Source organism: Diplotaxodon limnothrissa, linkage group LG22, assembly GCF_057381915.1.
Source record: "Diplotaxodon limnothrissa isolate DT_005_m linkage group LG22, D_limnothrissa_male_GT1.1, whole genome shotgun sequence".
Lineage (NCBI taxonomy): Eukaryota > Metazoa > Chordata > Actinopteri > Cichliformes > Cichlidae > Diplotaxodon > Diplotaxodon limnothrissa.
This window is the reverse complement of record NC_140616.1, coordinates 6,693,523-6,719,828: the sequence shown is the minus strand read 5'-3', so window position 1 is coordinate 6,719,828 and position 26,306 is coordinate 6,693,523. Positions and strand designations below refer to the sequence as shown.

The window sequence follows — 26,306 nt, the reverse complement described above, 5'->3', positions numbered from 1 at the left end:
TAAATGAGTCATTACCGATCCAATGTGGAACTGTGTGAAACCCCCGAGTGTGTCGGTGCATCTTTTCCTTAGCGAGATCAACACCATTACACAACAGTAACAACAACAACTAGAACAACAACAACAACAATAACAACAACTGTGCTATCGTGAAACGGCGCCCAATATATAGATGATGCACATCATTAACACCACAGCCAGCCACACATTAGCACATACTGTTAAGTCTGTTATGTTACTCAGTTTGGTGGCTCTCGCTTCAGCGGCACCCATCAGGAAACCATGTGGTGTCGCGGGGTGCAGCGGGAACCCGGAGTCACAGTAAGCCCAAACAAAGTCGTCTCTGGGATTAACAGAAACAAGTTTGGCCTTTTCAAGTTTCGAAATGCCTCGAGTGAAGTCAGAAGAGCTGGCATCTCCATCGCGTCAGCAAGATCCACAGAAGCCTTTCGGACAGTTTAACACAGAGTTCAACGTGATGACGATTTTTATTTTCTTTTGAAGCAGAAAGGCGAGTTTTGGATAGTGGTGATTTTTTCTTAAGTGATTATGGTGCTTCAGATTTTGCTGATTACATTTTCTGGTAAGGTATAAAATACAAACAGTTTAGTCACTCAGCACATAATCACACAGCAAAGCTGAAGAAACAAGAACGTAGCAATAAGCAGCATTGCGTCAGAGTTACTGTAGCTTTTTTTGCTCTTGGCAGTATTTTTTTATTCCCGTGACACTGAATCCAATCTTCTCCATGACACAGTTAAACACAGTCACATATTCAGCCACAGTGCACTATTTCCACTGCAAGTCTTCCTTTATCAGCCTAACAACAACCTTTTATTATTTTTCGCTAAATCCACCTTTTATCAAAGTATACGGTCACTGTCAGGCTGAGAGGATATAACTGATGGCAGATCTTTAATCAGGTTGAATGATAAGCAGGCAGGTGTCTAGCTAATGGAGGTGATGCTGATTTGTTTAGAGGTGAAAGGGGCTGGCTCGGATGCACCACTTCCTCCACTACATCTCCTTTCCTTATCTTCAGCCTTTGCCGTTTCCATCCGTCCCCTTCTTCCTCAGACGTAAATGGCAGTCCGGGAAATAACAGAGCCGTCTCTCTGAGACTCCATGTCGTCGTCCAGGTACACATCCATTTCTTCGCCAGCGTGGCCTCGGTGGACGTGATAGGCTGGAGGCAGAATGTTTCCGCCTCCGCCCGCTCCTCCAAATCTGTCGTATCGCTCCTCTTCTTCCTCCATGCTGTCATCGAGGTCAAACTTCCTCCTCTCAGCTTCATCCATCTCACTGCTAAGAAGGATGTCATGGGCAGTAGGAGCGTTGCCGGTTGAGGCGTGGTGGAGATGATGATGGTGGTAGTCGTTGGCCTTTTCTGTTAGAGTTCCCGTGGCATCGCAGCCCTCCCGATACGTGTAGATGGGCCCGTTGTTGTTTGTGCCAGTCCCATTCTTGCTGCTGTTGTTACCGGAGTTGCTGAAGAGCAGACGGGCTTTGTTGCCATAGTCTCCGCCATTGCTTCCACCGCTGCCTGTTGCAATGGAGTCCCCACTGCTGGGGTACCCGCGCCTCTGCTGCCGGCGGCTGCGGGTCAGGAGGACGGCAATGAGCGCAACAACCAATAGCAGAGCCAGAAGGGAGCCGATCACTGCGCCTGCCACTACACCGGCACTGGATGGATCCTCCAAGGCTTCTGCAGAGGGGATGAAGGGGTTGGAAGGAGGGATGGAAAAATGGGTGGAGGAAAAGAAAAATGAAGGAAATGACGGCTGTTTTGGAGGAGGTATTGACAGTTCTTCTCTTATTGTGAGTGTGCTGTAGTGATAGGAGTAGTGTCTTCTTCTACGTGTGTTACAATCCTCTTACAAGTGTGTGGTAATGTTCTTCTCAGTGTAATCCCTTGGTGAGGGTGCAGTCAGTCATTGCTGGGATCAGGCTGAATGGCACTCATTCATTCTCTCCCAGAGGCTTGTTGTGCTGCATTTTTCAGACATTTTGCTCTATATGCATTTCAGTCCAGCTGCTGGCACTTCAGTTTTTGCTGCCCTTCCCCCCTTTGCCAGCTGGGGCAAAGCCTTTACTACTGAGATGATCCTTGGTTCTATACTTCATGTTGGTGTGAGCCAGGTTTGCCTCTCCACACGTTTCAGTTGAAGATTGAAACAAAAATGAGAGAAGGATTTAGAAAAAAAGCGGTTTATTTCGAGTATTGTGCCGACTTTGCCGCAGGTTAGAGGTTTAGAGCCAGCAGAGTCACACAGACAGACACACAGAGACAGATACACAGGACAGACAGGCAGAGGAGTTACTTGGAAAGGGTTAAATAAGAGCACAGTCATTACTGTTAAGTGCCACAATGCTTAATCCCTTCTATATTTACCCTCTCTTTCTTTCCTACTCTCAATTAAAACCCCTCCTTATTCCTTTCCTTCCTGCTTATCATCCCATCCTCTGCTTGAACCGCGTCCTTCGTCTGCCTCCCTTATTGGTCAGCTAGTCAAACCACAGGGAGAGCGATCGCCCGCTGTCAACCCAGGACCAAATCCAGATCTCACTGATCAGCAGCACACGAAGGTAAAAGGTTCACACTGTGGAGCAAGACTCCTACCAGGACATGTTTAAAAGGATTCTATGTAGGAGTATGAGAGAGAGAAAAATGGGTAGGATTTGTACGGAAAGATTCACGCTGGGCTAAAAAGTGGAGAGAGAGAAAGTCTCAAACCAGGAAAGGAGAAGTGTTGAGTATTAGTGCAAAACTGCACAAGGCCAGCTAATATGATTCTCTTTTCTTTTATAATTTCTTGTCTGCGAATCACATTCAGATATTTCTTTGGGGTGCAGCAAGGGCAGCGAAACGTGGAACAGCAGGGGAATCTGAGCCCCTTCCTGTTTTATGCAAATAACAGCAATGTACTGCCAGCACTCCTGGCAAACACAGCAGTGAATGCCAATCAAACAATCTGAGGTTGGCTGAAATGATCATTGTGTGGGGTTACATGCCAGGGCAGCGCCACTGAGGCAGTGACGTTCTTTTTTCTTTCAGTGAAATCACATTGGACATCAAATAATGATGTGTATGGAGCTAGCGAGCAGGAGTTCTGCTAACAAAACCAGTGGGGGGATGTCACTATAAGTGAGCCTGGATAGAGAGCCTGTGATTCATACAAATTGTTCATTCTGATGGTGTAGGAGAAAAAAGAGTGGAGATAAAAGCAGAGAGGAATTGAGCAAGAGGAGAGAAAAAGGACTAGGAAGAGTGTTTGGGAGAGAGACAGAGAAGAGCAGACAAGAGGGGAAGGGAGATAAAAGGAGAGGTCTCAGTTTGATTTCAAACACACTTGCTCTGGTCTCACATGGGGATGCATTAGGGTTATGCCAGGGTGAGACAGACGGGTTGGGCGAATGAGGCGGGGCTCTAGGGACAGGATATGATGTCTAAATTAGGGGACAGTGTCTGGTAATATCCAATTGAAGTGACAGAAGGCATTAAGGATGATGAATCCAACTTTCCCTGTCCTAGTTTCCTCTCTCTTTGCAAACTTACAGATTGGCATGGAAACACAACATGTGGGCCAAAGTGTTATTTATATTTATTGTGCCATTTATATTTTAAGCATTAGTGGCATTTATCAAGTGCCTGAGTGAGAGACAGCTGAATAATGGCCTTTTGTGGAAGGTCTTTGGTGGCTGCCGTCCTTCTGTTAATCAAGTGCTTAAAAATCTATTATTCTGTATAGGCTATAAAGAACAATGCTCCTACAAAGGCCCATTAGAGCTGGCATGTTCATTTTTCATTAAGTCTGAGGTCACATGCAGGAGCAGCGTGATTATCTTTCCAATTTTCTCTCGAAGTCCATAGCTAAGGGGTGGTGGCTGATATTTAAACAGCAATGATCTCGCGGATGGGAACTTTGTTGCTTGTTTGACAGCCGGATGCCAGTCGTCTTGTTCTTTTTTGCCCTTTTCAGACAGGATATGTAAAACTGCTGGCTTCATCAATCTGTTAAAGCGGTGACATTCTGTCATTCGGACATAAATCATGTTGATGTTTTGCACTTCATTCAGCACTTGTACTCGCTATTAAGCGTTGTCAGCAGCGACTCTGGTAAAGTGTAGCCACACTTTTGAATGTTTAATTCTCTTGAAAGCTGTCACTTGAGCCTGTGCATGTGTGCGCTGAAGAGATGAGTTGCCCTGATCCTTGTATGCAAGACAGAGATCGCTCTTCTTGATTTGGAACTGGGAAAATGCATCACAATGCACGTGACCATGCCTTAATTTTATTTGGTGAGATAATGTGCTATTATTTGCTTGTTGTGCTTGTTAGTGGCATTCTCCAGTAAAATAAGCAATTCCCTAGTCACGGTGTTTGTTCAGACGTGTGTAAATGTAGAGAGCGATATGTAAATTTTACTATGCGGGGCTGCTTTTACAGAAAACGAACAGCTCATTAAGACATGAAGCCAACACACATAATTTTGCTGTCAGATTAATGAAAAGGACTAAATGTCTGAAAGGTCATTTTGAGTAGGGGAACAGGTTCAACTTAATGAACACACTTAAAACCAGCTGTCGGTGAACCACGGGGAATTTTTGGTAGGGAAAGCCAAGCAACATTTCTTTTTTTAGAGGTTAATATATAATTATATATTATACATTTTACAATTTTTTATATATTCTTTTGTAAATTTCTCTGTGGCTTTCTCAAATGCACATTGTAAAACAAAAGCATAAACTTATGCTCACTGCACGAGTGTTTTACCAAAAAAAAATCATAGCATTAAATCAAAGCAATGAAAAAACAGGGTTTGTTTGACTTAAAAATGGGATGGACTGTGTTAAAAAACCTTGTAGGAGATGATTAATCTTCAGACAGAACCAAAGGGCGGCCCACAGACCTGTATGAAAATCACCATGCAGGTTTTTAAACTCCCATTTTCAAGCTGTGAGTTTGTCATTTTGGCCTTTGCCGTCTTGGTTGTTGTCACATGATGAGCAAGCAGTGGATCACTCACTGACTAACCAAGGAAATGATCATCAGATAAGATAAGATAAGTGTTTGGGATGACAAAGTAATAAGGAATGTGTTTAGTGATAGAGGAAGTGAAGTGGGAAGCACAGAGATCCCTTTAGACATATTTTGGACCTCTGGTTGCAGCTGCGGTGAATCTGACTTCATGTTAGCTTAGTTAGACATGAAGATCCCTACCACACATGAGTCCTGAAATTACTATGAGGTGGAGAGGAAACGACCAGATGATTAATGTGACTGGATCTCGACACAATACTGTACGTTTTTCTTCAAAAAGTCAAGTTTTGATTCCTCGATGGACAAGTTTTATACATGGACTTTTTAACTTACTATCAGATTTAACTTTTTGTTGCTATAACATAGCACATTTATGCTGGACAGAGCATGGTAAATTGGTAGAAGTGACAGGTGAATCACTAGGATAAGTACATTTGATTTCATAAAGACACCAGGATAGTGAATGGCTTATAAAAATGGTAGAAGTGTATTTATCTTTAATGTTCATTTATCAGATTTAGTGTTTCTCCAGGCACTGTCTGAAATCATTTTGCATGATCTGAAACACTAATGGATCCCATCAGCTCTGACAAAAAACGTGCCAGATGTATGATCAACATGACTGTCAAATTCTTGTCAACTGCCTTATGAGATGCTTTAGTAAACACTTCTCTGCAAGCATATTTCCTCCCAAAAAAGTGGAAAATAGCAAAGACCGTTAGCTAGAAAATAGGCCATGCTTGTCATCCTTATTTCTCATCAACAGAGGCAGCCTGCCTGCATTAAGAAGCACAGTGATAAATGTCATAGAGAGAGGCAGGGGGGCTTATATCAGTCTCTGTATTAGTGTCATGTACATGGAGGAGATTAAGGAAGGGGGAGAGTAAAGGAAAGAGAGAGAGAAAACCATGAAAACTACCCATTGCTACTCAGTTACACTCACTGCAGTAGGGATAATCTAAATGAGAAGATTTAGGATGTGAGGAGGCAAGGTGGAAAGAGTTAGAAGGGCTGAGCGAGAGAGACAAACAGAGGGAGGGGGGGAAATGGTGTAAGGCGTATGAAAGTAGTAGAAACTTAATAACCTTTCATGAATCTCCTTCACCACACCTCTCCTTCCTTTCTCCTTGTTTTGATTCTCAGAACTGAAGGCTCCACTCATACAGCACGAGCCAGAGGCCATCACTGTTGAAGCTCCACAGCAAGGAGTGATTCTAATTAAAAGCAGCTTTTGGTCAAGGACATGTAAAAGCGCATCCATGAATATACCCCAAAAACCCTAACAGCCTCCCAAAAAAGGCAAAACAAAAATGAGCAAAACCATTGTCAGTGACAGAGCATCTGTCTGACATTTAGTTTTTTCCACTAAGTGATTCCTGCTGAATTGTGGGAAATGTTGATGCAAGTTGATGAAGAATTTGAAGAAATTCACATATGACTAAATTCAGATTACAAAAAGTCAAATGGGTACCCAGATTAGGACCACATACAGAAGTACCAGCTTTTTATTTTTCTGAATTCTTTAAACAATCAAACAGAGTTCCTCTGCTCTCATAGAGTTGCTCACACTTTCTGATGATCTTTTAATCATGTGCATTTGATTAGCAGCACTTGGTTGCTATCAGGAATCAGTAAGGGTGTATTTAGTTTTTGCAGAGATCTACGGTGGCCCTGAGAGGCCAAACGGACTGCAACTTAAGAAAACACCAGCAATAAGAAAAACACTCCAAAAGCACACAAAAAACAAAAAGCACAAGGGAAGTGTTTCTGGGGAGACAATAACCCGGCGGACCGGTTGCAGGAACCAAAATATGCTAGGTAAGTGTGTTTTAATCTCATGATTCATATAATACTGATGACGGTTTTTCTGGCTAATAGTCAGGCTAACACACTTACCTCTCATCTTTTCTTTCCTCACAAAACCGATAGATCCTCCACTTCTTTCAAGTGTCTCCCAGCGCAATTCTTAGCATATTTTGGTTCCTGCAACTGGTCCGTTGGTGCTTTTGGAAATCTGTTTTTTCCTGTTTCTGTTTTCCTTCTTCCTATTTCCATTTTCGTTTTTCCTGTTTCCGTTGTGTTTTGTGTGCTTTTGCAGCATTTTTCTTATTGCTGGTGTTTTCTTAAGTTGCAGTCCGTTTTGGCCTTTCAGGGCCACCGTAGAGATCCTTTGAAAAACTAAATCTTTTACATGACTGCAGTAATTATTTTATCTGTAGACCAGTATATGTCTAGAAAATGTAACTCCTACCCAAGTGATATAAACTTTAGATGGTTGAGAAGGTCCAAAAATGCAAGTAATTGCAATGTTAAGGGAAAGTTCACCAGCTCTCCGGAGCTCAGCTGGAGCATTTTCTGCAAGACTGCTTCCAAGTTTATCAGAGATAATGCAGAATATATAAAGTGCCTGCTGAATAAATAAGGCGATCTTTAACCTTTGTTAAACAAATCTTGGCAAAAAAAATGTAAATGACTTCAAACAACCCAATAAACTGTAGTTAGTGGTTTATAAGGTTACGCTGAAGGCCTGCATAAAACATGGAAACATCACTCTGCTACTAAGTGAAAAGTGGTAAGTGTTCTACACTTTTATAGGGCCTCTTAGCCTTAGCTTAGTACTGCAAAACACTTTTCAGTGTCTTTCTCTCTGACCCATTCACACACCATCACGCCCATTAACCGTCGGCTTTCCCGGAGCAATTTGAATGCAGTCAGATAAGATGAAGGATCTACCAAATGACCATCTTTAGCAACAAAAAGGCCTCTGTGTTTACCCACGATATCCTCTTTTTAAAAACATTTTTTAAACTTTTACTTGAATAGCTGAATGTTAAAAAAGGCAGTATCAACGTAGAAGATGGAAGGTGGAAGAAACTGTCCACTCAGAGGAAAATGTTCAAGAATGCAGAGAACTCCACGCTGGGTCCAAAACCTCAGAGCCCTCTTCCTGTGGGGCAACAGTGCTAATCACTGAGTGGGTATCGCCAGTCTGGTTGTCACTTTATTTTTCCAAATTAAAACACGTCCCAAAGGCAAACATCAGGAAGCTCCACTTTATAATAAGTTAATGAAAACCTTCTTGTGCTTTAAACACACTTAACCTTTGGTTTATTTTTATTCCCAGAAGAAATTGTAAACACGAGTTTTAGTCAGTTTCTAAACCAAGTCACCGATAAATTATTTTAATTGAAACTAGGTGACCTTCAAACCGTGTTTTGTTGTGCTTTATGAAATTAGTCATGAACAAACAACCCGCGGTTTACTTGTGATTTACTCATGTATAAGCAGTCTGGGAGGCACAAGCTCACAATCATGGCAGAAGTGAGCGGAGGTGGAAGAGGTGAGGGAGACGCTAAATGTTATCATGCTTGGATAATGAGGCCCAGAGGCAGCACGGACTGGAAATCACAGACGTACTGTAGGAAGAGATTTTTAATGTAACCTTTACCACTGACGCAGCAAGCTGAAGGTAAACACTGCTGACTAGGACAAAGGGAAACTTTTAAAGATTGCTCCTGGGATTTGATTGTAAAATTTGGGCAAGTCGACTGGTTAAAATTAAGCATGATTAAAGAGACACACAAGGGTCTGCATGAAGGACTTTTATCAACAATGGCATCTAGCTGACTCTCATCAGCAGTTACTCATGGATGGCAACGCAAACCAACTGAGTTCTTATGAATACGATTACGGCAAACTATACATAGGTGTTTATGTAGCACATACGCAAACCTGATTTACGAGGTTTTTACACTTTAATTGGAAGGCTTGTATAAGTTTACACAGGTAAAACATAGCCAAGTATTTTTTATCTCTCTTATTGTCTGCTTTATACAAACAATCATATAAACATGCACATATAGTGCCCATAAACACACACACTACAGCACAATATATATATATATATATATATATATATATATATAATATTCTGTAACTCTGAAACTTCTGTCGGTGCTGTGCTTTTTGGAAATCGAATTTCCCAGAGGAACCCACCCGAGGGATTAATAAAGTTCTATCTATCTATCTATCTATCTATCTATCTATCTATCTATCTATCTAATGACCTAGTTTATGCAAACGGCATCTGACTCGTCACGCTTCTGGTCATTTCCTTAAGCATTTCGGTATCACTGTAATTACTTTGTCTCATAATTATCCATTTATTCTGGGGTGCTCTTGTGTTACTTCCTGAAAAACCATCACCTTCGAGAAAAAACTTCATCTGACAGTGCGGATTTGAATTTCTCTAGCTGCAACCGCTTCAAACAACCTTTCTTTTCTGAATGAATCAGTGAAGGACTTGACTGATTTCGCACACCACGCTTCAAATTCAGACTCACAACAGACATTTTTTTTTTCAAACTGGAGTTTTGTTTTGCAGTGCATCCCTGTGATATATTAAAATCTACTGATGTATAGTGCTAATTCACAGCAACAGTCATTTCGAAAACGCTTTATAGTGTAAGGTAAAGATCCCAAAATGAAAGAGAGAACACCAACAATCAGACGACCCTTTATGAGACCACCAGCGTATCCAGGCTCAAGGAGGGGCAGCCATCTGTTGTGACTGGTTCGGGGTGAGGGGAGAGAGGGGAGAAAAGAGGAGTACAGAGAGATCAAGGGCAAAACACAAACTGTGGGAGAGAGGTGAGGGAGAAAGGATTGCTCCCTAAGCAGCCTGAGCCTACAGAAGCATACCTAAGGGATAGTTCAGGGTCACCTGATCCAGCCCTAACTATAAGCTTTATCACAAGGGAAAGTGCAGAGGGTGTCCGTCTCCTGAATCCAAATCGAGAGTTGGTTTCACACGACAGGAGACTGATAGCTGAAAGCTCTGCTTCCCATTGTACTTCTGGAAATTAGGAACCACAAATAAGCCTACAGTCTAAGAGAAGCAACCTATCTGGATACTATAACACTATGAGGTCTTTTTGATATTATAGTGTCTGATCATTCAGGACTCTACACGAGGAGAAGAATTTTAAATTCAATTACTGAATTATTAGTATTTTACAGGGAGCCAATAGCCAAGAGAAGATAATATAATGAAATATAATTTCGCTTTGCTGTCTAGTCATCTCAGCTAATGCTCAGAAGTGAGAGTGCTATAAAAAAATCCCCTAAATTTCAAACTATTCTCTTTAATATTATCTGATTTGTATGGAGCACAAATTGTGTCAGGAATAAATTAGAGTTTAACCTGGGTCCACGAAGAGTAGTTTGTGCACTAGAATTAATAACACATTCAGAAAATAATAAGTGGTTCCCTGAAGTTAGTAATTGTAGCGTGTAATAATTAACTGAACATTAAATTCAAACACTTTAAACTGCGTTTAAGTGTCTTTGCAGGCCACACATTATTATTTATTAACTAAAACTCTTAGGGTTTCTCCTTAAGTTACCGGAGTCATCACAACAACCTCTAACTTAATTAGTACTGTTACAGTGACTGCGTAATACTCTCAAAGCATACTTTTACTTTTGCAGACAAAGCTAAAAGGTACACAAGTTTAATGTTACACAATTCTTTATAGTTTAGAAGGACAATCCTTTAGTGTCTCACTGGGAAATACATGACATTAAGAAAGTAGTAGTGCCATGTTTAATGGGGCTTTGAGTTCACTTTTATGTCACAGTTTGTGCGCTAATCATTGAAGTTTAATGAAAAACATCCAGGTTGTCTTTTATCGTCCACCCACTGTACACAAACACACCGATACATCCAAACGCCATCAGTCACACACATACACGTATATGTATACTCTATCAGTGATGAATGCTCTTCATTTCTCTCCCAATCACTCATACATAGAGACAGTAGCACACACATACACATTCACAAATGCACAACCCCCACCAGCAGCTATTAGCAATGAGATACTAAAAGCCTTCAGTGTGTTTCTGTGTCATATCTTGAACTCAGCTGCAGTGGTTGCACACCACACTACACCACACACGCACACACAGACTTTGCTTAATTACCATTGATGACATAGACTTGCACAGATGCAGACGCACATAACGACACAGAGCTACACTATCTATTCAATTACCCTCATATTATTCCCGAGCTTCACGCATACACACACAGACAGGTCCTGTACGCACACATGCCTGTGTGCGCACATATTTCTTTTGCCCTGCAACCAAAGTCTTACACAAATCCAACTACCGGTGTTTCCATGACGATCTCAATCATTTTCTCATGCAACCCCTTGATGCTGTAGTGAGGGAGGAAATTTCCTTCCTAAATCATCTTCGATTCTGTCTCTTCATCATGGATTCTAGCTGGTGCTTTTCATCTCTGCCTCTCTCTCTCCCCTCACTTTTCATCAGCGAGGAAATAATCAGAGATTGGGCAAAGACAAGAAAAAAAAAACAACTTGTAAACTACAAAAAAAGAGACATAGGAAGGGGTCGGCGAGGGGAGAGGAGAGGCAGTGCTTTTTTAAAGTATGTGGTTTTTGGCTTTTTTCTTGGCCCATTGAGCCTCACTGTGCTCTCTCTCCTCAGACTCTCAGGATTTCAAATGGATGCTTTCTGACACAGAGCAAACAGATAGCATGAAAACGAAAAAGCACAAACAGATGGGAGGGAGAGAGTGGAAAAGGCAGGGAGGGGGGGGGGGGGGGGTGTAGGTAGCGGGTGTCGATAAATGACCACTTGGACAGATAATAGATAGAAGGATGGGTATAAGTGGAAATAAATGGGCGAAGTTAATTATTTCTTTCACCTTGAAAATTGTATTGCATTTCTTTTTCTACAGAACCACATTTAAACTTGCATGCATGAACACACACACATCAGTGCAACCCATTCCTACACAAAGACACGCACACGCATTCAGTCTAATTACATTTTTCCCCATTCTGCGGCCCCCTGCAGGGGTTATGAACTTCACGAGGTTTCCCAAGTACCTCCCCACTTTCCTGTTCGAGCTCAATGCTTATTTAGCATCCAGCTGCTGCGCACACAGTCTCTCGTACAAACACTCAATAACTGGCTCACTTACACACGAAAGCACACACATTTCCCCCACTCCTGGCTCCATTCACCTTAATAACCACCCTTAGCCTGAAGTTGAAGTGCACAAAAATTACACCCTGTACACACCCATTTGGTGAAAGCGTGTGCTCCTGCGAAACACACAAGCATGTATGAACACAACAAAAGCGCCTCAACCTTTTACAAACGCTAACATTTGCGCACATACACACACACCAAGCTCTGACACAACACCACAGGAATGTAAAGCCTCCGAGGGGATAAACTCCAGCCAGCAATTTTACTGAGCACAGATTAACTGTACAGTTGTAAAATGCAGTCATAAAAACACATTGGAAGGGAACAGCATGGCGGTAACAGGACTGGATATTGATTTCGAGTACATGTACATCCACTAACGCCATTTGGGTGAGTTGAGTTGAACACCTGTGGTGCATGTTGCAGTGCCAAAAACTGAGGCCATTAGCAGTTTTAGCTGTGCATCGAAAAAGGCTCTAACATGTTATTTCACTACAACTGGACCCGGACAACACGCAGCACAGTGAAGCATCCTTAACGAATCTGAAGAACTTCAGTCTCTAAAAATGAAGGTCAGTTCAAGCTTTTCAAAAGTGTCAATTCAGTTTGAAACATCCATGGGTTAAATCTGCTTAGGAACTGGGTTCTTAACCAAAACGTTCATTCTATCTTTCTGGTGTACTTGTAATATAATATACAAGGCCGTGCTGCACAATGAAAGCTCAACATTCAACTGTTTACTTTCAACTGGTTTTCATTTGCCAAGCTTGATGTTCAGACTGCACTTCATGTGGATTCATCAGGAAATAATACACATTTATAATATGCATTTTACATCTGGTTTAGGTGTCATCTGACAAAAAGGAAGGGATAACCCACTGAGATCCCCCCCTCCCCACACACACATCCTAAGATGTAATGTAAATGTCTTCTCAGGCAGCACATCTTAACATTTTCTACCTTCTCTTGCATGACTATACAGGGTTGTGTGACATCCTCAAGCAGTAGATAATTAGGTATGCCTTAGAAATATGTGTCTCCTGTATGATGAGTGCTTTGACCTTAGAGGTGTCAAGAGCCTCCGGATCACTGGATGCCTTGTAAGATGTCATGTTCACTGTAACTGTCTCTACAATTAGCCTTTAAATCTTATTATAAGTAAAAGACTGCAGTGAAATCGTGTGTGCATTGTAAGTCTGATTTAATCAAACCCAGATTGCTGCTTGCAAAATGAGCACTTACTACCCACTGGGCCAGCAGGGTGGTCTGTGATTACAGAGACAACCCTGTAATATAAAGACAGGCAGTTTGATTCTTGAGTTCTGCCTAAGGACGTGATCGCACCTCCGGTTTGTTTGTTTGCTTTGTTTCATTTTTTTATACTGTTCATTTATTTTCTTGCTCCCTGATTACAAGAAAACCACAGCTTGTAAATAAAAGTCACAACACTCTCAACAAGCTCATTTACCGGACACTTCTCGGTAGTTCACATGCTGTCATGTTAGAGAATTGCTGGGAAAGAAAGGAAAGATTTCACTGCCTCTACCATTTGTGTTTATAGCCCTCACTGAGAGGACACATGAAGCAACAACTGAGTATTGGTCAGGGCTGCAGCTTCCCAGGGGTTCAATTTGTTAACACTCAGCTTTACAGAGATGAGAAACTGCTTGCTACTAGGTATCAAAATAAATGTACTACAACCCTGGAATTTTGGATGAAGTGCTGCAGTTGGAACATACTTTTAACAAACTGAACCACATGGTCTTGCAGCATGGCAGTGAGTCTTATTTTCAGTGGTTTTTTGTTGGAGCTTTAATGACACTGTTTTCACTTATATGCCAAAAGCATACAAAAAGCGGTTTTAGTTAAATGCTCCACCCATGTGTGGTGTGAATGCATTTATTTGTCAAGAATCACATCACCTCTCCGACTATGAAAATTCTGCATATTATGTAAATGAAAGACAGCTATGAGTGGGATGTTTTAGTTCTTTTTTTTTTATTGATTATGGAGTCCGCCTAAAACTTTGGACACGAAGAGATGATAAAAAAATGTCTTTGTCTGCCAGCCGTGTCCACATGAAGAAGCGTTTAATGCAAATCTGCGGTGATCCATCATCCAAGTGTGGTGCTTACTCACTGCTTGTGTGCGTAAGTCTTTTTCAGTTACACGCATACAGTACGTACACACTCGCTCTCCACACACTCGTACCCAGAGCTGTCAACATGAGTGGGTTCAGTAGTTTAATGAACATTATTGATGGCGAGGCTACAGCACTGCTGGCATAATTAGTGTGATGTCTCACACCTACATGTCTGTAGCTTCATTAATTCATCGCACAGCCTGGCTAATAGACACGGACACATGCACAAAGACGCACACACATGTGAGCACCGGCAGTCTCATGTGTCATAATCCAAAACCCCGGTAAGTCCTCTTACCTCTACACCCTGCCTGTGCTGCATTATGTATTGAACTTGCACCGCTGCCACTCTGTGCGTATGCCATTTGGATACAGTATCCGTGTGTGCGTGTGCGCCAGCGTTGTGCACTGTCACATATATTTTTAGCCTCATTCTGCTTGGCTGAATGCAGGGAGCTGATTGCATCCAGACCTTGGCTGCTGATACTGATCAACAAAACCAGCTGAGTGAAAAACAGCCATCAGCCTCCCTCTTCCCTCTCTCTCTCTCTCAATCCCTCTCACCCACTCGCACTCAATTCATCTCCCTCTCCAAGTCACCCACCACTCCTCCACTGCTCCCTCCCTCTTAAATGGGGCGATTTGTGGTTGGGTGACTCATTTCTAAGCAAATCTGGACCACGGAAGAGAGGAGAGTGAAAGACAAGGGTGAGTGAGGGAGGAGGCGGGGGGGGGGGGGGGGGGGGGGTTTAAAGGGGCCCAAGAGAGCAGAGAGAAATAGCAAAGGTGAACGAGGGGAAAGGAAACCAGTGTGTGCTTGCATACTTTTGCTCAGTTCAGATAGATCCAGCTCTCCCTGTCCACCTCTGTCCATGAATATGATCAGGGGCACTAAACTTAAATGTACACACCAAGACAGCAATATTATCCTGCACTGCAGACCTGATTAACGACTATGGTATATCTCGTTGTGAGAGCAGACATCAAGATATATTCATGGATGTTCAATGCTTTAAGAAATACAATTGTTAAAATGTCACAGCGCCCAAGGTACAACTCTACTATGGCTGCCATTTTTGTGGCTATTATTTTGCTACAATTGATCATGAATACAATCAGACAGGTAGCAAGCTATGTAGGAGGATGAAGAATCAATTTTTGATGCTGAGTACTAAGTTCTGGCCTGATGACCATTGTCCGTATGCAGCACTTACTGAGCTTTTTCAATCCTCTCCTGCCCTCTTCATTTTCTCTGGTCAGTTTTCCCTTCATTTCCTCTTTCCTGCCTTCATTTACCTGCCTAGAGGTCTATATGCAAATCGTCTAACCTTACACCCCTCCTTCTCTCGCTCCCTGTTAACCGCCCACACCTTCTCCCTCTCTCTGCATTGATCAGTTCATAGTGGATTAGCTTCAGTTTGTGATAGCCGTCTGACCCAGCCTGGCCTTGAACAAGCCCTGCTAGCTAATTGAAAGACAGTGAGCTGGTCTGCAGGATTAGACACTACCCAGTCTGTCTGGCTCATTATTACAAACACACAAAAATAAACACACACATACACACGAGGAGAGCGAGATGGGCGGTTTATTGAGCTTTTTGGATGCGTCATGCCAGAAGGGAATAGCCCACAGTTGCAACGCTGAGAGAAATGAGAAAAGTGACTAAGCCCTCAACACAAATTGGATCTTCTGCAAGTATTTGTGTGTCTGTGCATGCTTGTGTTTGTCTCGATGGAGTTTGTTAGTGTGTGTATGTGCATGCGCTCTATCTGCTTATGTAAGTGTCTGTGCACGTGTGTGTATTCTTGTGACTATCGGCACCTGTGTGCAGGAATGAACTGCATTAAAAAATGAAAAAAAAAAACAAAAAAAAAAACAAAGCTAAGAGAGTGGCTGAGTTGTGGCCCAGGGTCTTTAACATTGAAATAGAAAGCAGCCGCAGAAGCACAGAGGTAATCATGAACTGCTCCCTCACCAAGCTTCAGTTGCAGGTAACATCTGACCCTGAGTCCAGTGAAGAATGAGCCTGTGCAACAGCAAATGTGCATATAACAAAATAAAACAAAATAAACGTGTGTGCCGAAGCAGATACGAAACATAAGTACACTGTGGGCTTGTGCATTTAAATCGCAGGATGGTGATTTGTACCACAAAAATCCACAGCGGTGTATATAGAGCACACAGGCTATGGGTGATATTCATGATGTGCTGTATACATTATTTGAAATGTATTTAGTCAACTATTACATGTAATTTTGCCTGGAGCCAGACAGCTGAAGAAGTTTGGATTTGGACGCGAGATTCAGAAACCCACAAACACTGAAAAGCGAGACACGAAGAAATGGGATAAAAGCCCAGGGGAGGTGGATACAGTGCATCATGAGCATGTGTAAGCGTGTGCTCGTTTGTGCATTCAAGGGTCACCCACATGCTGCCTCTCCCTGATTGAAACCAGCAGTGCCTGGCTTGGCTCAGCTCTCTCAATGAGCTCACCCTTCTCTTTTGACTGCTGTAGTAAAAGGGAAAGTCTTGACTGCATCAACCCACGCGGGCCCCAAGCGTGAAATATTCAGGTAAAAAAACGAATACCCCATTTTAAAATATTTAAACCACATACCACACAACACTCAACCCCTTCGGCCCCTCGGCTTCTTTTCCAACTCTGACTCATATCAATAATGTACCCGTTTCGATCAGATGGATCTATTTCAAAGTCGAGATGGAGATTAGCTGATTGGAATTCAATTAAGAGAAGGTTCTTGACTGGAATTTAACCACAAGTGGCTCCTTTAAAGAACAACATTAACATTTCAGCTAGCCAAGTCCACACACTGGTCACTTCAAAGCTAAGAATGAAATACTGTAATCCTGAGAAAGTCTCGTCGACATATCACACACTTCAAAACTGGCCAACAGGGTCATGTAATATCAATTAAGTAGAATTTTAAAAAATGGGAAAAAAAACTTTTAAACAACACAGTGGGAAAGCTTTTTTATCTGCAACAAATGTTAAAGAGTTACATCACAGGAGCACAGAAATGGAAGAATAATTCCAGACAATTTTAAACAGTTTTTCTTATTCACAACTCGACGCTTGCTTAATCTCAGCTGGCGGTGGCTTTCGTCTGACTCCTGCCTGTTCCAGGGAACAAAACACAAACACCACCTGTAGGAAGCGATGCTGCTGCGTCTGTGAAAAGAACCGCCAAAAAACCTCCGTTGTTGAAAAATGTGGCATCTCAGTTTTATTCTTTGTCACTGTCTTGAAGGACAAAAAACAGGACCGCAGACAGCTAAGAGTGTAACACAAAATTCTTGGCTTGCTTCCCAGAAAATAATCTAGCAGTGAGACTTGGAATAACAACACTTTTTAGTCTGTGGCACCAGCATCCTCTCAGTTTCTGTGTTTTCACCTTTTGAACCCTATTTTGGTTCATTTTCAGTTAATCAAAGGCCTAATCCCTCTGTTAATTCTGCTAATTTGTTCCTGTACCACACAGCCACTCTCACAAATTTACAGCCATTATGCTCCATGTTAGTATTTTAAGCTAATTACAGGCCTAATCCTAATTAGGTGTCATTTTTGTACCTACAACACAGAACAAGAATTTTCCTAAATATCACTCTACCCACTTTTGTTAATTATAGTTTTACTGAATGGTAAACTCTTTGGACCAGAGACCTTGTTTTAAATGCTTTTTTGCTACATTTCCCATGTAATATACTAGAGTTTCATTTCTGATGTTCTGCCTGTAATTCAGCATTGGAGTTTACATGGATATGTTTGACATTTTAGTTCTAACCAGTGTCTACAGACACACTGAGGGAGTGGAGATGCAGTACCTTGGAAAGGCCATGCAGCTGCTGGCACATGCTCACAGGCTGATGTTGGGACTAAACTTTTGACCTTTTGGTTAAAAGCCCTCATGTCTCTACCTACCCTCCTGCTTCAAAAACACATCTATTATCATTCCAATGCTGTTGTCTTGCACTACATAGAGAGGAACAAGAGGCACTGTGCTATACTTACATTATGTTAAATGAATTACAGACACAGAGAGTTATTACGCTGCAATGAGATCTTAATGCTTGATTCTTGGCCTCCACTCTGCTCTAACTTGGATGGTGCATCTCCACTTTTCATAGTAGTAGAGTAAGTTTTTTTACTTTAATGAAATTATACCAAACCTTTGCATTTAAAGAGCACACTGCCTCCAAAGAATAATAATAAACATTTTAATTGCCAGCATGTCAGAAAGTCTACTCCCACACAGTTGTATAAACATCCTACTGAGCAAGAGCAGCCTCTGCATTGCATTGGAGAGGCGTAATTAGTCTCCACATTATATATACACATATAATATTCGATAACTGCAAGAGACAGAGCAGATAATTGCTCACTTATGTGTTGTGATTTACTTGCTTGCTCACAATTTTCCCCTTTTCTGTTTCTTCTGTTATGACTGTCACTTTATGTAGAGCTCAAAATACAAAATGCTTTTTAGCCACACTACGTTAAAGTTTATTAGTTGCTTTGGCACCAACTGATTATATATTAAACTGAATGTAAGGTCTGTTATGCAGCATTTACTACAGGCTGCTGTCGAATACTCTGTGCTTCAGTTTTACTTGGCATTCTTCACAATACTCAGGGATGCTAAACCTGTGTTGCCAGGGGCCATTTTCTAAGCATTACAGCAGGTCAGGGGCCGGTTAATGAACAAAGAAAAATATTTTAGTGAAAATTCAGTGAAAATAAGGGTTAGTCCTCAATGACTGAATCTAAATAAATTAAATGCATTTCCCTTATCTTATGAAATTCATAAAAAATTGCCAAACTATATTAGTTTGACACAAGAACTGACACTAAACCTAAGAGGCAAATACCTTATTTCACTCTGTTTAATAGCTGCTACTGCATGTCATTGGGAATGGCTTTGGTTACAGCTGAACATTAACTGGAAACTTAGTGACAGGGATGGGAATCGAGAACCAATTGTTAATCTCTACTTGCACTTGCGCTAAAATCAGCTGATTTCAGTTAATGTGCCAGAGGATGAAAATAATAGCACAGTGTAAAGCGTGGATATGGACATATGGACATTTTCTTGGTGTTGGACTGTAGCCTATAGGTTTATATTGTTATAACTGGTAATTATGAGATGATGTGTTTTGGTCATTTTACATAGAAACACTAAAGCAATCTAATGTCTAATGTCTTTGATATACTGCTTAGCGATGGTGGTGACTCTCAAAGCGGAGCCAGAGAGAATCGATAAGGAATAAAATTGATATGTGATATTGATGATGGAATTGGAATCATTAAATTCTGATCATTCCCATCCCTACTTAGTGAGGCAGAAAATGGTCAAGTTGTCAAAGTGAAACTTGATTGGCCCCCAGAGAACAAATGGAGTATAACTGTGTTATAATATAATTTTTAAAAAAACATTAGAAGAATGCTGTTAGCCCAACATCTTTCTGAAAAAGTTAAAACGACAAATTACACCAATACAACGTTTCATGGGATAGCCTCCTTTGAGTCCTAAGGTCATTGTGGCTCTACAAAAGTCTGCCATTGAGCGCCGAAACTCTACGAACAGGAGATACGACGATTTTACACCAGTGTTCAATTATTACAAACTTCACAGTAACCTTTTCCACTGATCGCCTTGGGTCAGTCACACAAAAAGCTCTAGTCATAGACAACAAATATGTAGCAGTGGAAATTCACAGTTTCACAGTCTCTGTTTCTTGGAGGCCCCACACTGGTGGTGGTAATCTGTTGTCTGGAAGGTCATCCTGCTCTGAGACAGAGAAACAGACTAAAGTTACAGCTGTCGGGTGCCCAGTGATACAGAGGTGAGATATAAACCTCCCCCCAACTCAAATCTCTCTATGTGAAAGACTTCTCACCCCTGTCCTAGGCGTATGTGTGTGTATTCCCTCCAGGTATGTGTGTGATAAGCCATAGCCTGAAGGCCTTCTCCTCAGCTCTTATCTCCCTGACAGACGTTACCCTTGCATGGCTGCGGCCCCAGCAGTCACTCTGAGGGCGCGAAAGCAGGGTTCTCTCTCAGCTTTCTGGAAGTTTTTATCAGATCTTTTTGGCTTTGTTTCTGACACACACACACACACACACACACACACACACACACACACACACACACACACACACACACACACACACATATATTTTTGGGAAATTGAGCTCAACTGTAAAATGATTTCAGAGTGGAAATGAAGCTCATCTAGATTAAATGACTCCCCGTGTTACTGCCAAGATTCATCTGAGGTGTTAGAAAAACACAAGTGATAGGAGATCAGTAATTACCAAGTCTGAAAGTCACAGTGAAATCCTAAATGAATTTTCACATCATGGACATTAATTATACTTGATTACGTCGAGGATATGAACAAACTGCGTTTTGTTGTTGTATTTAAACCTTTTATCCATCTTGCTTTTATTTAAAAATCAAACAATTTTACAACTTCGCTTGAGCAAAACTAAATTTGTTCATACATCACAATGACTCTCAGCTGTCGAACGACCTGGCAGAAAAGATCGGTCACTTTTAAAGACTTTCTGTTTCTGTTCTGCTTTTTCTTGCTGCCTTGTAAAATGTTTTTATTTTATTTAAAGCACTTTAGGACAAGTGCAATCTTCTCATTAATGCTTCTCTAACATCATATTTTTGTTCTCGGTGAAAAAAACAAATGATGTAGAATGTGTTATTATTTTAGGCACATCTTGCTTTGGGAGACACATTTCTTAATAGTCACACGCAGACATACCACGCCGTCTTGCAGTGGAGCTCTGACAGCTCTGTTTGTTTTTTTTCTTGCAATTTTGACAGAACCAGTGATAAATCACAGCTGTATGTTTTGAAGCAGACAGGCCAGTCACAGACAGGTCGTGATAATAATAAGGTAAAAACAAAGAAACTGCAAGGTGCACAAATTTCCACAAACTACTTGGAGAAGAAACAACGCCAAGCTAAATCATCCAATAGGGAAATCTCTCTGAAGCTTCAAGACTAAATAAAGCAAGCAAAGGATTTTCTTACAAAATAGTATATGTATTTAATCACTGAATACTGCCACACGTCCCCATCTCAGTCACTCAGTTTTCCAGCTTTGTAAAGCAGTAGGCAATTATCTAGTCCAAGCACAAACCACAACTGAACTTTTCATCCACACCTCCCACAGCTACAAGATGTTCTCTAGGAAGGAGTGTTGTTCTTTTCAACGCTATAGTTTTATACCCTCGGGTGCAAATTAAGTGAAACTGAATCAGCTTAATCAAGGCATGAAGATTAGATAAGATCTTACTAGAAGTCTAAACAGGCGGTCTTTCTCTGTCTGTTACTGCAGCAAGACATCAGCTATACAGGAGGCCCCAAAGAGCTGGAAGGACAGTTTAAGGGTTTAAGTCTTTACTTACTTTACCAAAGCCTGAGATGCATAGTGTATCACATACTACAGAGATGCTCCTCTGTACAGTTACGAGAGCCTCAGATACATGTGGCACTAAAGACAGAGGCTAAAGGTTGGGCATTAACCTTCCACTTTTCTCTCTTCTGAAATAGTTAAATAATTAATCAACAGACTGATCAGCAACAAATTATTGGCAACTTCGATAGTCAGGTCATCTGATGAGGTTTATTTCACTGTGCCTGCCTCGTCTTATTATTCAGTGCGCTGATTGCGTTTGGCACAAATGATCGCTCAGGCACCTTTTTAGTGGAGGCATCCCATAATGATGTTCTGAGGGCATTTAAAATCAGAACAAAGAGGCTGTTGTAGGTCAGCAACAATGGACTAGGCTTCCCTCAAATGGCAACTTATCTAATGAGGTTTGTTGCCAACTAATGATTGTTCTGAAAATCCTGTGGAGGTTGTTCCATTTTGCTGCAATCAGCAACATGACCTGTAGCTCTATGTCATATTTAAAAAAAACAACAATGGTGATAAAACATACCAAAGATTGGTTGCCATATCAACAATGGTTTCACCAGATAAACATGATTAATACGGACTTTCTGCAGAAGATCAGCTAGAAAATCTCTAATCCAATGAGAGAGTCCTGGAGTTACCCCCAAATTTATTAGCTGCTGGAACAAAATGTGTGTCCTCATTGTTAAAAAGGCTGAAGAGCCACAAATAAAGTCCTTGTCTGAGCATCTTCCTTTCTTCGTGTTTCCTGTTATCTTTGTGAATGATGATGATGATAATGAAGGGAATAAAACCAAGCTATCTGAAGTCTCGCTGGCCACTGAGACTCATGGAAAAGAAAATGTTCAGTATTTTTTTCTTCATTTTCTATTTAACACTACATTTTTACAGGGAGAACAGCACAGTAATTTTGCAGTGCAATGCATCACAGCATTTAAGGCACTAATTTCCAAGGTTGAATAGAAGGGCCTTTAAATCATTATAAAAAGATGTACGACTTTTTTCCAGGCTGCTGTTGAGATTAATGCAAAATTTGTACAGTACTCATCTTTAATATAAAACACTTCATTACAACAATTCCTTTGCTTAACCTGTACCTAATCTTTGAATGTGTGATTCAAACCTATGTGTGATTCATTTAGCTTGTACAGAGGTTAACCCAGGCTTTATGTCATAGAGAGTTGGTGCCAGCATTTTCCCCTATGGCTAGATCGTCTGATTACTTTATGCACAGAGCGCCACGGTCCAATTTGTCTGTGTGTGCATGTGTAAAACATTGTTGTGTATGTGATGTGTCTGCACAGTGAGTATGTATCTTTCCAGTGGACGGCTATCTCACTTGCTGCAGGCGATCCAGGAAATGCTTCTCCACTGGTCCACTCAGATGTGACTGTGTGTATAAATGTGTATAAGGGTGTGAATATGAGGGTGTGTGTGTGTGTGTTGAACAGCAACAACCGCCCCCAGCCCACTGCCAGCTGGACTCCCCCATGAAAGGACTTTTTTGTATGGGGGGGTGTGGGAGGTGGAGTGATGGGCTGAGGGATAGAGGACAGAGGGGGTCACAGCCTCCTGCCAGCTCACTCTTTCAGACTGGACCAGAAGCCATCAGAGTCCTAGGAGGACTTTCCTGCCACTCTCCTCCTGCTGTTACCTCCGTCTGTACCTCCCCATCACAGCGTCCTCGCCCCAAACACTTGCCTCTATCTCGGTTTCGAGCCCTTCTGCAATCATGCTGTCTTTATTCTACTGCCCACCCCAACTCATACCCTCGCCCCCAAGCCAATCTTTTTTTTTTTTCCTGCCAATACCGTCTCCCACTCTCCTCTCTGGGCACGGTGCACTGGGCAGATCCAGCTGGCGCAGTGGCAACCAAGCAAGCCATGCATAGCTGGCATCATGTGCATGTTTTTTTTTTTTTTTTTTTTTTTTTTTGAAAGAAAGCACATTGTATTAGTTTAGAGGAGCTTAAGACCAGGCCCCTAAGTACAAATCTACATAGGCAGGGTTTCCTTCCATATAAGGCCTAGTGGTACACGGTGTGTAATGATGACACAGAAAAATGCAGAACAAAGCAATCCTACTGAGAAGCACAAACAATTACCCGTGATAGTGTATGGGAATATGTGTCAAACATTCTCAAGCTCTGAGGGGTTGCACAACAAAATGTTGTTTATCTTGAGGGGTTCAAGTTCCAGTCTTTCCATTTCCAGTCGTTCCATTTCTCCTTCTGTTATGCACATGTAGACAAGTATATTTTCTCATACAGTGAAATGGGGGCTTTCCAGTACAATCTCAGTCACATTTCTTTTAATCTATGGTAGAATAAACCTGATTCATTAAATGAAGTGAGTGCAAACTTATTGTGTACGTAAACTGATAACATTTCTATGAAAATATTACTGAGTGATGCCCAATTTCCCCATATTGTTAAGGAATCAGTTTTCTAAGGCTTAAACAGTACAACAAAAACAAGAGCGGTCCAGTAATCCATTTATTTTTAATCCCTGCCTTGACTTAGATCTTTTTTCTTTTCTTTTTTTTAAAGAAAATCTTAAAATGCTCAGTGTTTGATCACATTTTTACCAGCCACCAGTTATACCTTTGTTTTACTGGGCGCAAAGCTAATCTAAGCTCATCTGTTTTAAATAGCTGCCTATGGTTTTGTGCTCAGAGCTGGCGAAAACTATGGCAAGCAACCAAAAAATCCATACCAGAAAACAAAGACAATGAGTTCAAAGCAACAGCAAGAATAATGAAATCAAAGGGCTGGTTTCAGTGAGATTGTTACTGCAAGCAACCGTTTACATAACCAGGACTGATCAATTAAATTATTATAACCGCAGTAAATCACTTCTTCAGTTTTTTTTTGTTTTTTTTTTTGTGCATCATGTGCTCATAAAGTAGCATCCTATCAGCGAGAGGTCCCTTTCACATTTCACAAGGGACTATAGTATACAAAATTACAAAAAATAGCATCATTTCGGAATAAGTAAGGCACCAAGCTAACTATCGAGAGCTGAGTTCTTAAAGTGAGAGGTAGTTTAATGTCACAATCAGAAGAAATGCAGGTTTAAATCACTTCAAAATTTCCTTCACTTTCCCAGAATCAAGTCGATCTTTTATATACAGCCAATTCTACCACAATACAGCTCCTCTCCATCCTTCTCCAAGCAACAGAGGCTGTGGGACATCACGACACGTGACGGCTGCTTGACGGCAGCAGAAAAGCGAGACAGCATGATACTTTCATCTACCATTTAGCAGAACAGAGAAAAGATGTTAACAGTTCTCAGCGGGGAAATTAGCAGGGCGTTATGAGCCCGTGTACACAGAGTGCCTGGGATATTAACTGTTACATTATGGGAAGCTGGGGTCTTCCATGCCAAACGGTTTACAACTCATGCTGAGAGACTGGAACTGGCTTCTGCCACAAGTGGCAAGTGGTGAATTTGTAATAATAGAGCACAAGCTGCAGAACAACAATCAGTATCGCTCTGATTTAATAATTTAAAATACATGATGCCTAATAAATTCAACAACAGTCAGTAAAACCTCTACTATAGAAGTGCTGTAGAAGTTCTTTAAATATAGCTATAGCTTGGAGTCACAATGTGAAGTATCTGTATAGCACAGTTTAGCTATATCACAACATACCAAACCACAATTTAATTCATTACGGCTCCAGCCTCCACAGCATTCGATAACTGCGCTGACCTTTGATACGGCCAACCTCGTTGGTGAAAGGGTTACTTGTAATGGTCTCCTTCCTCGACTAAACCTGTAGCCTGAGCTGAACTAATTGGCTCAATAAATGCATGTTGATACGGGTCACTAGAGAGAAATCACAATTTAATGCCAAAAATGTCTCAGCGCAAGGTGTAATTGTTGAATGATTGGACGAGTTTTACCGTGAAGCTGTATAAAATGAAAGGCAAAAAGGAACACCGAGGTTTGTGTTTTTCATAAATACCGGCGGTATAAAAAGGAACACCACTCCAACATATAATTAAGGTGAATATCACACTGTTGCATGATTTCCCTCCTGAAAACCACGAGTTGCACATAAATTTGAAAGCACCGGAAGTTAAATCGCTTGATTCAAACCATATCAGACTGACAGTATCATGTTTTGCTCATAGCATGATTAATTAGCTCACTAGAGTCAGTGGTTCAACTCTCGGTGTGTGCTTTCATTAGCCACTCACATGTCGGTGAATTGAGCCGAATGTTTGATGATGATTTTTACAAAGGTGAATCAAATGATCCATTCCTGTTGTAATTCACTACCAGTGGCAGACTGGCCATCTGGAGTGCTGTGACTTTTCCCGGTAGGGTTCTTTTCGAATTGGGCCAATGCAAAAGAACAGAAATTGAAATATTCACTGGGCCGTGGATCTGATGACAGACCTGGTGGAGTGAAGAAGACTCATTACAGTTCATGATTCACCTGCTTTCACCACAAATAAGAGCTTATTTGATGTCATTTACAATGCCAATATTCATAAATGCCACAGTGTCTTGAAGGGGCAAAGATTTAATCATAAATTACTTTTATATTTATATAAAGTATTATAAGCATAGAAAGATCACTGAACATGCTCATGCCTGATGGTGTGTTGTTGAGTTTTACTTCAGTTG

The 26,306-nt window shown here is 41.3% G+C and overlaps 1 protein-coding gene across 1 annotated transcript in view; it reads right to left on the bottom strand.

The window, feature by feature from the left end:
- Positions 1-680: 680 nt before the first annotated feature.
- The window catches only part of pvrl2l (PVR cell adhesion molecule related 2 like), a 188,040-nt gene continuing 162,414 nt past the window's right edge, over positions 681-26,306 (bottom strand). The window contains exon 7 of the mRNA XM_085346342.1: positions 681-1,705. Within this exon, the coding sequence (XP_085202468.1) occupies positions 1,074-1,705 (632 nt within the window). The 3' untranslated portion in view covers positions 681-1,073. The remainder of the gene's footprint in view (positions 1,706-26,306) is intronic.